Here is a 12,189-nt window from a genome sequence, read left to right on the forward strand (position 1 = left end):
TGTGTGATTTTTTCCATTTTTACTTTTTGAAAGTGGTCACTTAAGTCATGAATTATACAGATTGCACCTTTGATATTGAAAAATGCGTTAATGTGGTGTATCAAATCTTTGGGTTCTGTACATCTACACAGAGCAAAAAAATGAAGAAGGTTGTCTCTAATGAAAATACCTCAGCATATCACCTCCAGGAAAGTTGTTCATGCTCCTGTATTGCAAAGGTAAATGAGCTGAATTCTCTCATTTCAAGCATCATCGGCCTGAATTACTGTTTGTTGCATAAATCATGAAAATGTGATTGCAGACTAAGTCATTGCAAGTTTATATTCTTGTCAGCTTGGTTTAAGAACATGAGTAACTGATGTGTTAAATATATGTTGCTCCTTAAAATGGATGCTTTAAATAGGCAAAGACAGGTACTTTCCCATTTTATTAATTTAGCACCTACTGTTGTATGTTCTCTTTCTGTGCACAATCTTTAAACAACATTTTGCTGATATCATCTTGTAAACTTGGTATACAAGCAGCATAGAGCTGTAATATAGATCATGCAGGCTGTGTGCATGAGCTGATAGTCATAAGGCTTAGAGGATGTAAACATGATATTGCTTCTAGATTTCCAAATTAGTTGTGGGATAAATGAAATGGAAAGAGTCTTGTTTAATTGGGAAAACAAGGTGAATAGTTTGAGTTGGCCCTTGGGAATGAACACGATGCAAATTACAGAAGAAAATCCGAAACAGACATCCTTATTTAAGAGCCTGCTAAGACTGTGTTGACTTAAAAACATTATTAATCTGCTTTTAACAGTCTAAGGAGTAGTCTGTTTTATGCATCTTCTGGTGTCTTCTGTAATGGTTCTCTGAAGTCTTTTTTTCCTGCAGCAGCTGGCCTGGAACCAGTATTTTCAGTAATTGTGACTCCTTAAGCAAAATGACTAAGCTAATGGGACTAGAAACAAATAATGAAGAAAGAGAGGTAGGACAAAGATTTATCCTGTATTCAAGATGCTCTGTGGTTTGTTATTCCTTCCCAGTGAGTGACCTACAGAGCCATGATAAAATGCTAGAAGGTTGATCCAGCTGTTCCTCACACTTTATGGCCAGCAGCAGGAGATTGTCATCTGTGATTCTTGCAGCATGTTTGGGCATACTAGCACTGTTGGCTATTTTAAGCTGTGGGTTATCAGCAGACATCATGTTTCTAAGCTCCTAGCACATGAGGGTCTGTTCTTCATGGCACTGACATGATACAAAGAGCTAATTATGGCTGGTGGATTGTTTTTTTTCCCCACCTTTACTGAACATAATTATGATTTCTGTAAAAATACTTACCATTGTCTTACCTTCTGAAAAAAACAAAAAGTTACCTAGCACTGTTTCAACAGAAATTGTTTAAATAACTGTGACAATTAATGGTAGGATTTTGCATTGATTTAGCTAAATCATTTGATCCAAGTCAAAATTTGATAGTTTTGATCGGAGTGGTGAGTGCAGGGAAAATGATCCTCACCATCTTCCGTTCCCCTTCTTTACTGCTTTTCTTACTTTAGTGAAGCTGCCTTCTTGGTAAGGACTCAGTGGCTTTGCTGAAGGGGCAGGGCTGTGCCAGGCACCGGGAGCCCAGCCTGCACAACAGCACAGCTGACACCAGTGGCATGGAGGGGTGGCAGCGTGAGGTTCTGGACCCACAGTAAGGGTATCTGCTGTAATCCTCTGCAGACCAAATGTCAGGAGAGATTTGATTCCTTCAGATACACAGCATCATTCTTGGGATTGGTTTTTTATTCACAGAGTGTACCCAGACAAATGGCTGTTTCCAGAAGACCAGCATGGAGTCTTGCTTATTTGCTAGTTGAGGAGGGACAAGACTGTGCAGTCTGACTGCACATGGTGGCAGTTCCCAGCTCACCATCAGAGATCTTTCCCATTTTCAGGCTTCCTTTCCCTTAGCAGTGGGCTAAGCTACTTTCCAAATGCAACAGCCTGTGCTCAGTCCCCTGTGTGTGCCTGACAGTTGTGCCAGATGCATAAAGCTGCATACATTGAGGGTACCACGGAACTCACACCATTGTAGAGCACTTCGTAGCACAATGGGGTACCACTGTACCCACACCTACCATGGAGTCTTTGCTTGCAGAAAAGGAATCTTTTAAATTTAGAATCACAGTAATTCAGCTAATTGGGGCTCCAGTGGTGACAAGCTTATAATAAGCTCCTTCTATGGCCATCAGTTCATCATGAGTGCCCCTTTCAATAACGAGTCCTTGTGACATCACAGCGATGATGTCTGCATTCTGGATGGTGGACAAGCGGTGGGCAATGACAATGCAGGTCCTCCCTTCTCTGGCCTTATCCAGCGCTGCCTGCACAGTCTGAAAGCAACAGAGACAGTGTTGGAGTGAAAATAGGCAAACCAAACTGGGATTCAGAGCTGGAGAAACACAGGGAATTAGTATGCATGTTTCTGGAAAAGTGCTGCCTCTCATTGGCAATCTAAGAGCCTGTGTAGCTGCCTGCTTTTTTAATATTTTGCTTTCTGGATCTAGAGGTGAAAGTGCTGAATTAGCAATGTGGAGTAACACTGCAGTCATGTAGTGGAGTAAGTCAAAATGTCCCTATAGAACAGAAAAGAGCACTGTGCACTGTAAGCCATTGTATTAACTTTCCCTTATTGCTGAGCACTGTGCATTTACCTTTTCACTTTCTGTGTCCAAGGCAGATGTAGCTTCATCCAGTAGTAAAATTTTAGGATCCCGTATGATGGCCCTCGCTATAGCGATGCGTTGCTTTTGCCCCCGGGACAGCTGCGATCCTTGAGCCCCAACATGCGTTTCGTATTTCTGAAAAAGAGACAAAAGGAAGATTTTATTCAGGCATAAGCAAACACAACCAGTTCACAACCTGAAGGAAGAGCTGGAGAGAGGCAAGAGCACTGAGCATGGCTCCCTCCTCCTTAAAAAACCAAACAATGCAGAACCACTGTACAAGTGATGCACAGCTCTGGGGAGATGTTTCCAAGCCATGTGCCGCAGTGCACATGGCCCAGAGCCCCAGGCCTGGTGACATGCTTGGAAGAAAAAGCTGATAGCAAAATGTTGGGTGATTTGTCTGAGGCATAAGAAGGAGGTTTAAAGTGATTTAAGGGCTTTCTGGACAAGTGGGGTTTTTTGAGTGCCTAAATGGTATTCATACCTTTTATGTTCTTCTGATTTACATTATTTTGGTGCATTTAAATACTTCTCAAGTGCATCTAGGTAGCCAGCTTCAAATATCATGGCCTAGTCACTAGCGACATCTTCCACAGCTGGGAACAGGATTTATATATCCTGACTCAGTGTAACAGTGACTGCTGCACTGTGCTGCTGCTGCTTTCTTGTCCAGGGCTTTGAAAAAATCTTCCCTTTTCTCCTAGTTCAGCCTTGTAATTGCTGGTTTCAGTTTTATAAATATTTGCCTACTGTGTAAAAATCCAGTAGCAACTCACGCACAAATTCTCATGTACATAAAGAACGGTCATGACACTCTCTTTGCTCCCACTGCTACAGATGTAAATGTAAATAAAAGGTACAAGTGTGTAGCAACTTTAACTGGGTTTGGAGCATCTCCTGCTGCAATGAACACCAAGCAACCTATCTGCAGATCCACAGCCAGGACCTCACAGGTACTTACATGAGGCAGCGACATGACAAAATCATGCAGCTGAGCCATCTGGGCTGCTTCTATGACTTTTTCCATCGTCGTCTCTTTGGTGTTACTGCCGTATTTGATGTTATCAGCAATGCTGCAGTCAAACAGCACAGGTTCCTGGGACACTATTCCAATTTTTGATCTAAGAAATTGTACGTTTACTTTCTTGGTGTCACGTCCATCTACTAACTACAAGGAAATAGGAGAAAATCTGAAATATCATTCCAAAACAACAACTTGTAAAACCCAAAGAGTTTATGGCAAAACTAAATTATTTAGCTATATTACTAAAATGTAAACTCAACTGATTTGAAGAATTTGCCTGTATTTGACTCCTTTGTGCATTATGTGTATTTTCCAGGTATGTGTCTGTGATCCAGCCAAACACTAGACCATTTGCTTAATCTTAAGTCCAAGGGAACAATTTAATTGCTTAAGGTTAGGCACATGTTTTGTTGCCTTCCTGGCATAACATTCATCATACTTACTTTTTCAAAGAAAGAGAAATCAAACTAGGTGATTTAGTATTTACATGAGGAAAAGACATAAAAACGTTTAAAGCTATCAGCAGTTAACTAACTGGAAGTTAAATCTAGACAAATTCAACCTGCAAAGAAGCTGCATGGTGAATCTATATATTTAGAGATGTTGGGGACTCTTTGTTGCTCCATTCAGGCTTGATTTTTACTTGTGCTCCCACATTATATGTTTCATACAGGAGCTACACAGGTGACTGCCTATAGCTTCATAATGCATGAGGCTACACACCTGAGGTTTGTACTGTTTCATCTTGCCTGAATACATCTGAGATGATACTCAGGAATTGTCAGAACAGTCCATGTTTGTACGAGAAGGAGCTGAAGCCCAAGCTGCATATATGTATTTGCCACCACTGCCAGGCTGCACAGTAGGGGACACATTCAAAAGAGTCCCTGTAGCATTGCTGAAAAAAACAGCACCCCAACCCACGTTTCCTTTGCTTACCACACTTCCTTTCTCAGGGTCATAGAAACGCTCCAGAAGCTGGACACTGGTGCTCTTACCACAGCCACTACTTCCAACAAATGCCAAAGTCTGTCCAGGTTTAACAGCTACAGAGAGTCCTTTCAGGACCTGAATATCAGGCCGAGAAGGGTATGTGAATTTACAGTTAAGAAATTCAATGCCTCCTTTGAAGTCATCCTGGTGAAAAAAAATTGAGAAAGATACTACAGTGAGCTCGAGCTCAAATCCGAGTTGTAAAGTACAAAGTAACTCTTCCTCAGGTTCCATTCTTGTATCTCTTATTTAAAATATGACATTAATGCTTGTGAAATTAGCCCAGAAAGAGGGATAAAAACCATACTGGAGTAGCTGCCCTAGAGGTGAAGCAATTAGTCATCACACTGTTGCTCTGCTTATACTTCCCTTACTGCACTGGTCAGAGGCATCAGCTGGAAACAGGACTTAAAGCGGTAAGTTCTTTATTTTAATACAGACACTGTGTAAGTGGGAATTTGGTGATAGCCCAAATATATTTGTGCAAAGCTGTATTTGATTAAAAAAATTAAATCAATTTAACTTTGCAAGGTTAATACATGAATTCAGGTCAATTTTCCCAAAACTCTTAAACTCTTACAGAACTCTGAAGGGAATTAATATACTTCATTTGCTTGTAACTATTAAATTTTATTTTAGATCTGAAAAAAGTATCAAAACCAAACTTTTAATTTTTTGGGTCTGACTTTCCAGTTCACCAAAGATTGAGCATTTTCATTTTGTCTGACTCCAAGATGATTTGCCTCCTCACGAGCACCCCCAACATTTTGAGGTGAATGGAAAAAAAGTCTCCAGTATAAACCAGACATAGTCAGGTTTATGTGCAAGGTGTAGAGCAGAAAGAAAACATAATCCATTCTGTAAGTCATCCAAATTGGTTCCGTTCCAGTCTACAGGAGTTTTACACTGACAGATTCCTAACAGCCACACTTGGATTACCCCTGCTGTCTAGTCCAAAAGAGCAAAGCAACAGCTATACAATCTGCATCACCTTTCTGTAAAGCAGTGATCTCACTGGCTTCTCAATTACTATTTGGGCTGAATGACATCACAAATTTCTCATCTCTGCTCTTACCCATTTTTCCCCGTTTTCACTGTAAACGCTGATTTTAGGAAGACGATCAACCAGTTGAAAAAAGCGTGCAGCAGATGTTTTGGCTTTGGCATAGTTTGGGGTGTAGGAAGAAGCTCTTCCCAAAGCTGTTCCACTGGTCACGACAGCAGAGATCACCCTGCAGGGAAGGGGGACACAAGTCATTCTTGGGAAGCCATCAAGAAGCTGAACGCTGCCCCGAGACCAGCCCTTCTGGAGAGGCTCTCACCTGAACACAAAGCTGTAGTGGAGTCCTTCAGTGTCAACAAGGAACCCTCCGTATCTGTAGGAGACGGCATTGGCGATGAACACTATGCTCTGGGCAAAGCCGAAGCAGAGTCCGTAAACATGTGCTTTTTTGATTGCAGCTCTATAGGGCAAATCCAGGTGCTTCTCAAAATTGTCAATAAACATTTTCTCTTTCCCTACCCCAGCTACAGTCCTGATGTTAGAGAGGGCTTCACTGGAGATCTGGAGAAGAAAAAACATATGGGTAAAAGCTCCTGATTTTTACTTTGAAAACTAGATTGTGCTCTTTCACAAATACATGATTCTTTCATGATTACAGGGCACTAATGCCATATATAACTTGATTCAGATATGAAACAGACTGCCCCAAATACCAGCCAACCTAAAGAGGCACTTTCCTACAAGCAATTACCTACTAACAGCCTCACCAGTGATGCTCCTAATGCTCCACTAGAGCTGAATTACTGTAAGCACACTTGGGAAATCGGGCATATGCTCTCCCTTGTGACTTATTTCACATAATGTGAATAAATGGGACATCCACAAAAGCAAATAGTTTTAGGAAAACCATCTCCCTTTATTGCAAGCATTTCTTAATTAAAGATGTTTATGTCTATTTTATTTGTTTTACTTATTGCAATAAACAGAGAAGAGTTGGATACTATCTCCAGCTTTTGTTTCATAAATTAACACCACTGGAATTTAATCCATTTCTTCACTTGCTTACCCTCCCTCTTGAGTCCATGAGTCCAAAAAGCCTGATGAGATGAAACATATAAATAGTGACACCTTGATTCCTGTAACTAATATCTAAGATTTTTACCTCATACATAGGCAAAGAGTAAGCAAATGCTTGCCTATGTAACACAGAAAAATGCAAAACAGGAAAATACTATGTAATCCCCATGGAAAGTTCTCTGGAGTTTTAATTAAATTGTAGGCTTTATATTATGCTTTGTTGCCAATCAGAATTTGGGTTTCTGTCCCAGAAAAGTAGCATTCCAGGTTCTTCTACAGAAGCAAACTGACAGTTTTTTTGATCCTAATTTTACCCTCTTTATCTCAGGTAATTTATCAAGAAATTCGCTTTAAATGCTGCACTTTGCCTGACCTTTGATAATTTCATAGTGTGACATTTTCCTTTGGAAAGCAGTAGTACAGTATATGGCTTATGAGTGTTCTCAGCATGTAGGAAGAAATATGAATATAAATAAAGCATTCCATCCAATTTCAGGGGTTTTCTCCTAGCCAGAATTTAGAGTCGATATCTCTTGCGTTATCATACAGCGTGAAGGAGCAGATAAGCAAGTTCTGTGAATTGGATTGTTCTGTTATTTTCAATGTACAGGATGGCTGATAAGCAATCACTGTGGAAGAATTCAGAGTGTTTAGCATTGAGATGCAATTCTGGCAAATAAGTGAGAAAATAACACCAGACATAATCAGTCATCACTGAAACTGCTGAAGCACTGAGGGCCCTTTTCATCCCAGCCTCTGTGTCATTCTGTTGAATAAAAGCTGATGCCTTGGCTCATGAGACTCAACAGAGCATGGGATGCTGCTAACTGTGCTAGTAGGATGAGAGCAACAACAAGGAGGGCTATAGTCAGGGATCACTGAACCGTGAACACATTTTTTTCCAAGGGAAGGGAATTCCTTCCTCATGCTTTATGCTGGTTGGTTTAATATTCACACAGGTTTATTTTCACTATGGATCAAAATTTAAAGTATTACGAGAAAGTGCTATGTATCCTATTACAAATTAACATACAAAGTGTTAATGCTTATCTGAATTTTTAAAAAAAAATATTTGTGTACTAGCTGAGAAATGAGAATTGATAGAATTTTGATCCTTAAAATCCATATATAAAAATAAAATTGTGCCTGTGATCTAGAAGCACACATTGATAAAGAAGCTGGTACACTCGCAGGGCCCACTGAAGGAGCAGTTCTGCTCTAAAATCCTGGTACTGATCTGTGTTCAGTGCTGAATTCTCAGATGTGAGGGTTTCTAACTGAACTCACTGCTTTCTGAGGACAGCATAATTACAAGGCATTAAAAAAATGGGTATTTCAAGAAAATCTGACAAGGGTGAAACACACTGCTGAGGGATCTGTGTGTACCAATTAAGTCCAGTAGCTTCTGAAACATCAGTCACGTTCCATACAGGAAGTGCTTTTGCAGTTAGGGAGTTCCGAATGGTGTTTCAAAGGTTTGACAAGCTGAAACACTACAACTTATTTGCAAAACATTGCCAGTTGCATAACATTTCAATTACTGATGTTCCCAAGTCCCTGATTTTTCAACTACCTGTGGCTGCAAATATAAATATTTTAAATAACATTACCCGTCCAGTAGCTTCCAGCGCTTTCTTGTCCTGAGAGGCAAATCCTGTCAGCATTTTAGCCTGCACAGCTCCAGATAAGGCCAAAAATGGCAGGAAACACAGTATAACCAAACTCAGTTTCCAGCTGAAGTAGAAAGCAATGATCATGGCCACCCCAATGTTGGTAAAGGAATTGACAATCATTCCTATCTGCGACCCAGTTGCCTTCAAAGGAAAGAAACAGACATGAGTGACTTGTACTCCAACAATAACTTCAATAATCGTAAGGCTGCTGACTGTACTGGGATTTAGCCACTTTGAATATAATGCCTCAGGTTAATTGTATCAAGAGAAAAACTGCAAACATCCAATCTTCCTTTCACCCACCAAACTTTCCACTGAGAACTCAGAAAATTGTTTCTAATTATTGTGAGAAAAATAATCTGACTATTGAAATTAGTTCCCTGGGGAATTACTCATCTGAATCTTCTGCTTAGCCCCTACATTTATCCATCTAGATTTAAGCAATAAACAGAACCCTTTTACAACTTTAAAACAAAGTCTCAACTGTGCAAAAAGCAGTAAGAAACATCACTGAGAAAGGATGAATTAAAGTTGCATTTCTGCCTCCTTATTAAGGATTTTAAATACACCTTTGACGTCACTTTTATTGAACACATTCATCTTACGTACTTCAAGAACATTTTTCTTTGTAATATACTTGATTTGTTTACTCAAGTTATTTTCTTTCATAGCAGTAAACAGCAGCCCTACATAGCAACCTAGTTCCTATCAGAAAAAAAAATATATACATGTCTAATTCATTTGCAAGTTGTGAAAGTGCAGCACAAAATGTTCCTCATCTGCTTTTCTAACCTGTATCAACAGGGCAAGGTGCCTTGGGCCTGGCCATGGTGGAAGGTACATCTTCCAGCTCTGCAAAGACTACAAAAAGGAGCAGCTGTAGGACTGCTCTTACCTGGATCCTGCAGCTCTAACACCCCAATACACACACACCAAGAGTCTACTTCCTACTCCTGGTGAGACATTTTCAGACCCTGGACACTTATGTGCACCTTCTCATACTCAGCTCGCTCTACAGCAGCAGCAGTTGCCTACACTCTGTGCCAGGCAGTGAAAGGTGGAGATGCTGCTGCTCAAGTAGCTCTGTGTTGTTCCCCTGGAGCTGTGGGTTTAATGGCTGTGCCCACTGCTCTACCTGAGCTTAGAACAAAGGTGTCCCTTAGAAGGCTATTAAATGGTTCAGTCAGTGATTTACAACTTCCCTTATTTCAATTACAATATGCCCTGCAAGTGCCTGTAAGGGCTGAAGAGGCTTGCAGCTGGTTTCTCTGGTTTTGTAAAAAGTGCTGCTGACAAGGGTTTTGGGAACCTCTTCTGTGATTTCTCCTTTACAGTCATAAAATCTCCATTTTTTAAAAGCTCACCTACCATCTTTAGACAAGCTGAAACAGGACAAATTTTATAACCAAAATATCTGGATGCTTCCTTCTTCATTTCTACAAAATTGCTTGCCAAATTGGAGCCGAGCAAAACAGCATCTGACTCACTTTTACCAAAGCATCCATTCAGACAGGTAACATTCTTAACTCAGCGTGATTTAACCCTCATCCACTAAGAAGCACAACACATGGAGTTAATGGTTCACTTTCCCAAATAATAAGTCACACTAAAACTGGCTGCAAGATTCCCCAGCTGGAACACCAGCCAGCACTGTACACTTTTTCAAGTGGACTGGCAGTTAAATAAAACCTGCCACAAGCAGCACAATACCATGCTGAAAACATGATTAGTGATGGATGTCACTAAAATACTAGACTGACGTGTTTTTGAAAGCAACAGTTAAGCATTGTGACAAAAATCTCATTCATCTCCAGAAAAAAAGAAATAAAAACTTCTGCACTGGATGCTCCTTCCAGTTCCATCAACGGTTGGCATTTCATGGATTTTTTACTTGTTCTGGTAATACAGACAGGAGGAACAGGCAGTAAATTGTGACCCTATTTGTACTTTTAGGCAAATACAGTGAATATAGTTCAATGTTAACAACCTATGATAAATAGAAATAGCTTAATTGACTGGCTAAAGACTGATCTACACTGACCTTGCTGGTTGCATGCTAGTTTAGTTCTGTGACAATGTGCCAAACTGGGCCTTCAGTCAGCTTATAGTAAAACAATTCTTAAGCTACCAGGTCTTACCCCTTGGACCTGTGAGGCATCTGTTGCAAGTCTTGTAGTCAAAGCACCAGGGCTGTTCTTCCGGTCATCAAACCAACCAATGTCCTGCCCTAGCATTGCCTGGAAACCGATTTTCCTCAGCCGTCGAGTAAGCAGCTCACCAGACTTGGCAAAGGTGTATCCCTGGGGAGCACAGGAGAAAACACAACTATTGTACAGAAGGAGATACATGCAGAGTAAGGGATCAGAAACAAAACATACACATATTGGGCTGCTCTTACCTGTAGAAACTGTGTGAAAAATGAAAGAATTCCAACACAGACAAAAAGCACGCAGACACCATTGATCTGGATCCTCTGTTCGTTTTCATCAAGAATGGAGAAGGTCTTTGGGGAAAAAATTTTTAAAAAGAGTGAGATCACAGTAAAGTGTCAGCTTTGCTGTGTGTGAAGTTTATTTGTGACTCCATATTGCCAAGTGCAAAAGCCCACCCTAGAACCAAAGCCAGAACACAGAGGTCTCCCTCACCCCTTGCAAAGGCCTGATTCCTTTTTTTCCTAAGGTGTAACACAATAGTTTTTACTCCTGTTAAACAAGTTTATTGCACCCAGTGTCTGCACATACTGCTATTACCTGCCTATCCCTACTTAAAATAATCAATCATTCCCCTACTGTAAGCAAGATCCAATGTGCTAACCAGAGAACCATAATGAAAGAAATAGCCTAGTGACAAAGCAGCAGTGCAGCAGCTTCCCTACCTCCTCTCTGATCTATGACAATTGCAGCTTTATTTGACCCATAAAAAATGAAGCCTGTCTAAATAATTGTACCCTAGCATAACTGTCCTTGCACAACACTAATGGATATATAATTGCTATAAGTAGGCTTCAAGAGGAACCTATTGTCTTATACTGAAGGAATGTGGATATGAGCAGTTCACTTACATCACTTACTACTGGGTACTTAAGAAAAAACATTAGTGCTTAAAATAGAGCCCCTCCACCCCATTCTGCTCCAGTCTCCATTGTATTTTCCTTTTCTCTGTTAATATCTGGTCTTTTTCAACACCTGCCAGCATTACTGGCTGCTGCTGAAGTAGTTGTTCAAATCTAAGTAGCCATCCTTTAGCAATTCCTTTCAGTCAGAGCAGTTGATGTGTCAGTCAGTTAACCTACCTGAAGCTGTTAAACTACTTCTGCTACTTGCAGGTTTAAGCCACGGGTTATGTTTGTACTTCTCCACTAAATTAATGCAAATAGGATTTCAGAGGTAAAAATTATTATAAACTGACTACTCTCTCAACCTGTTATCAGTAAGGTGTAACTAAAAAAAACTTATGCATTTGACTTTTACTTATATCAAAACCAGCTTAAACTCTTCTAGGTAAGTATTTAATGGTAGAAAGAGAACAAGGAGTTTTCATTACAACTGCAAAATATAAAAATGCCAGAAAAATAAACTTAAGTACTAGTCTTAAAAGGTCAACCCACGTTATTTACAGTTGAGAATGAGCTATGCATCAAAGTAACAGGGAGGAATTAGAGCATGAATTTGAAAAAAAGAAATAGCAATGTGATAAATACAAAACTGAGCAT

At 40.1% G+C, this 12,189-nt stretch overlaps 2 protein-coding genes across 9 annotated transcripts in view; one reads left to right on the plus strand and one right to left on the minus strand.

Moving 5' to 3' along the window:
* G6PC2 (glucose-6-phosphatase catalytic subunit 2) overlaps window positions 1-6,245 on the plus strand; it is a 39,430-nt gene extending 33,185 nt beyond the window's left edge. The window contains exon 6 of the mRNA XM_051624015.1: window positions 132-6,245. Coding sequence (XP_051479975.1) covers window positions 132-287 — 156 coding nt within the window. The 3' untranslated portion in view covers window positions 288-6,245. The remainder of the gene's footprint in view (window positions 1-131) is intronic.
* ABCB11 (ATP binding cassette subfamily B member 11) overlaps window positions 1,764-12,189 on the minus strand; it is a 59,125-nt gene continuing 48,699 nt past the window's right edge. For 6 of the 8 annotated variants that reach the window (XM_051623998.1, XM_051624000.1, XM_051623999.1 and 3 more), the window contains 9 exons: window positions 10,876-10,980; window positions 10,616-10,777; window positions 8,415-8,618; window positions 6,047-6,288; window positions 5,800-5,956; window positions 4,671-4,868; window positions 3,669-3,875; window positions 2,693-2,839; window positions 1,764-2,371 (listed from right to left, as the gene is read on the minus strand). In XM_051623998.1, the coding sequence (XP_051479958.1) occupies window positions 2,171-2,371; window positions 2,693-2,839; window positions 3,669-3,875; window positions 4,671-4,868; window positions 5,800-5,956; window positions 6,047-6,288; window positions 8,415-8,618; window positions 10,616-10,777; window positions 10,876-10,980 (1,623 nt within the window). In that variant the 3' untranslated portion in view covers window positions 1,764-2,170. Of the gene's footprint in view, window positions 2,372-2,692; window positions 2,840-3,668; window positions 3,876-4,670; window positions 4,869-5,799; window positions 5,957-6,046; window positions 6,289-8,414; window positions 8,619-10,615; window positions 10,803-10,875; window positions 10,981-12,189 lie in introns of those variants that run through there. The other 2 variants (XM_051624007.1, XM_051624004.1) reach the window with 2 other exon arrangements.

This window comes from Apus apus, chromosome 6, assembly GCF_020740795.1.
Source record: "Apus apus isolate bApuApu2 chromosome 6, bApuApu2.pri.cur, whole genome shotgun sequence".
NCBI lineage: Eukaryota > Metazoa > Chordata > Aves > Apodiformes > Apodidae > Apus > Apus apus.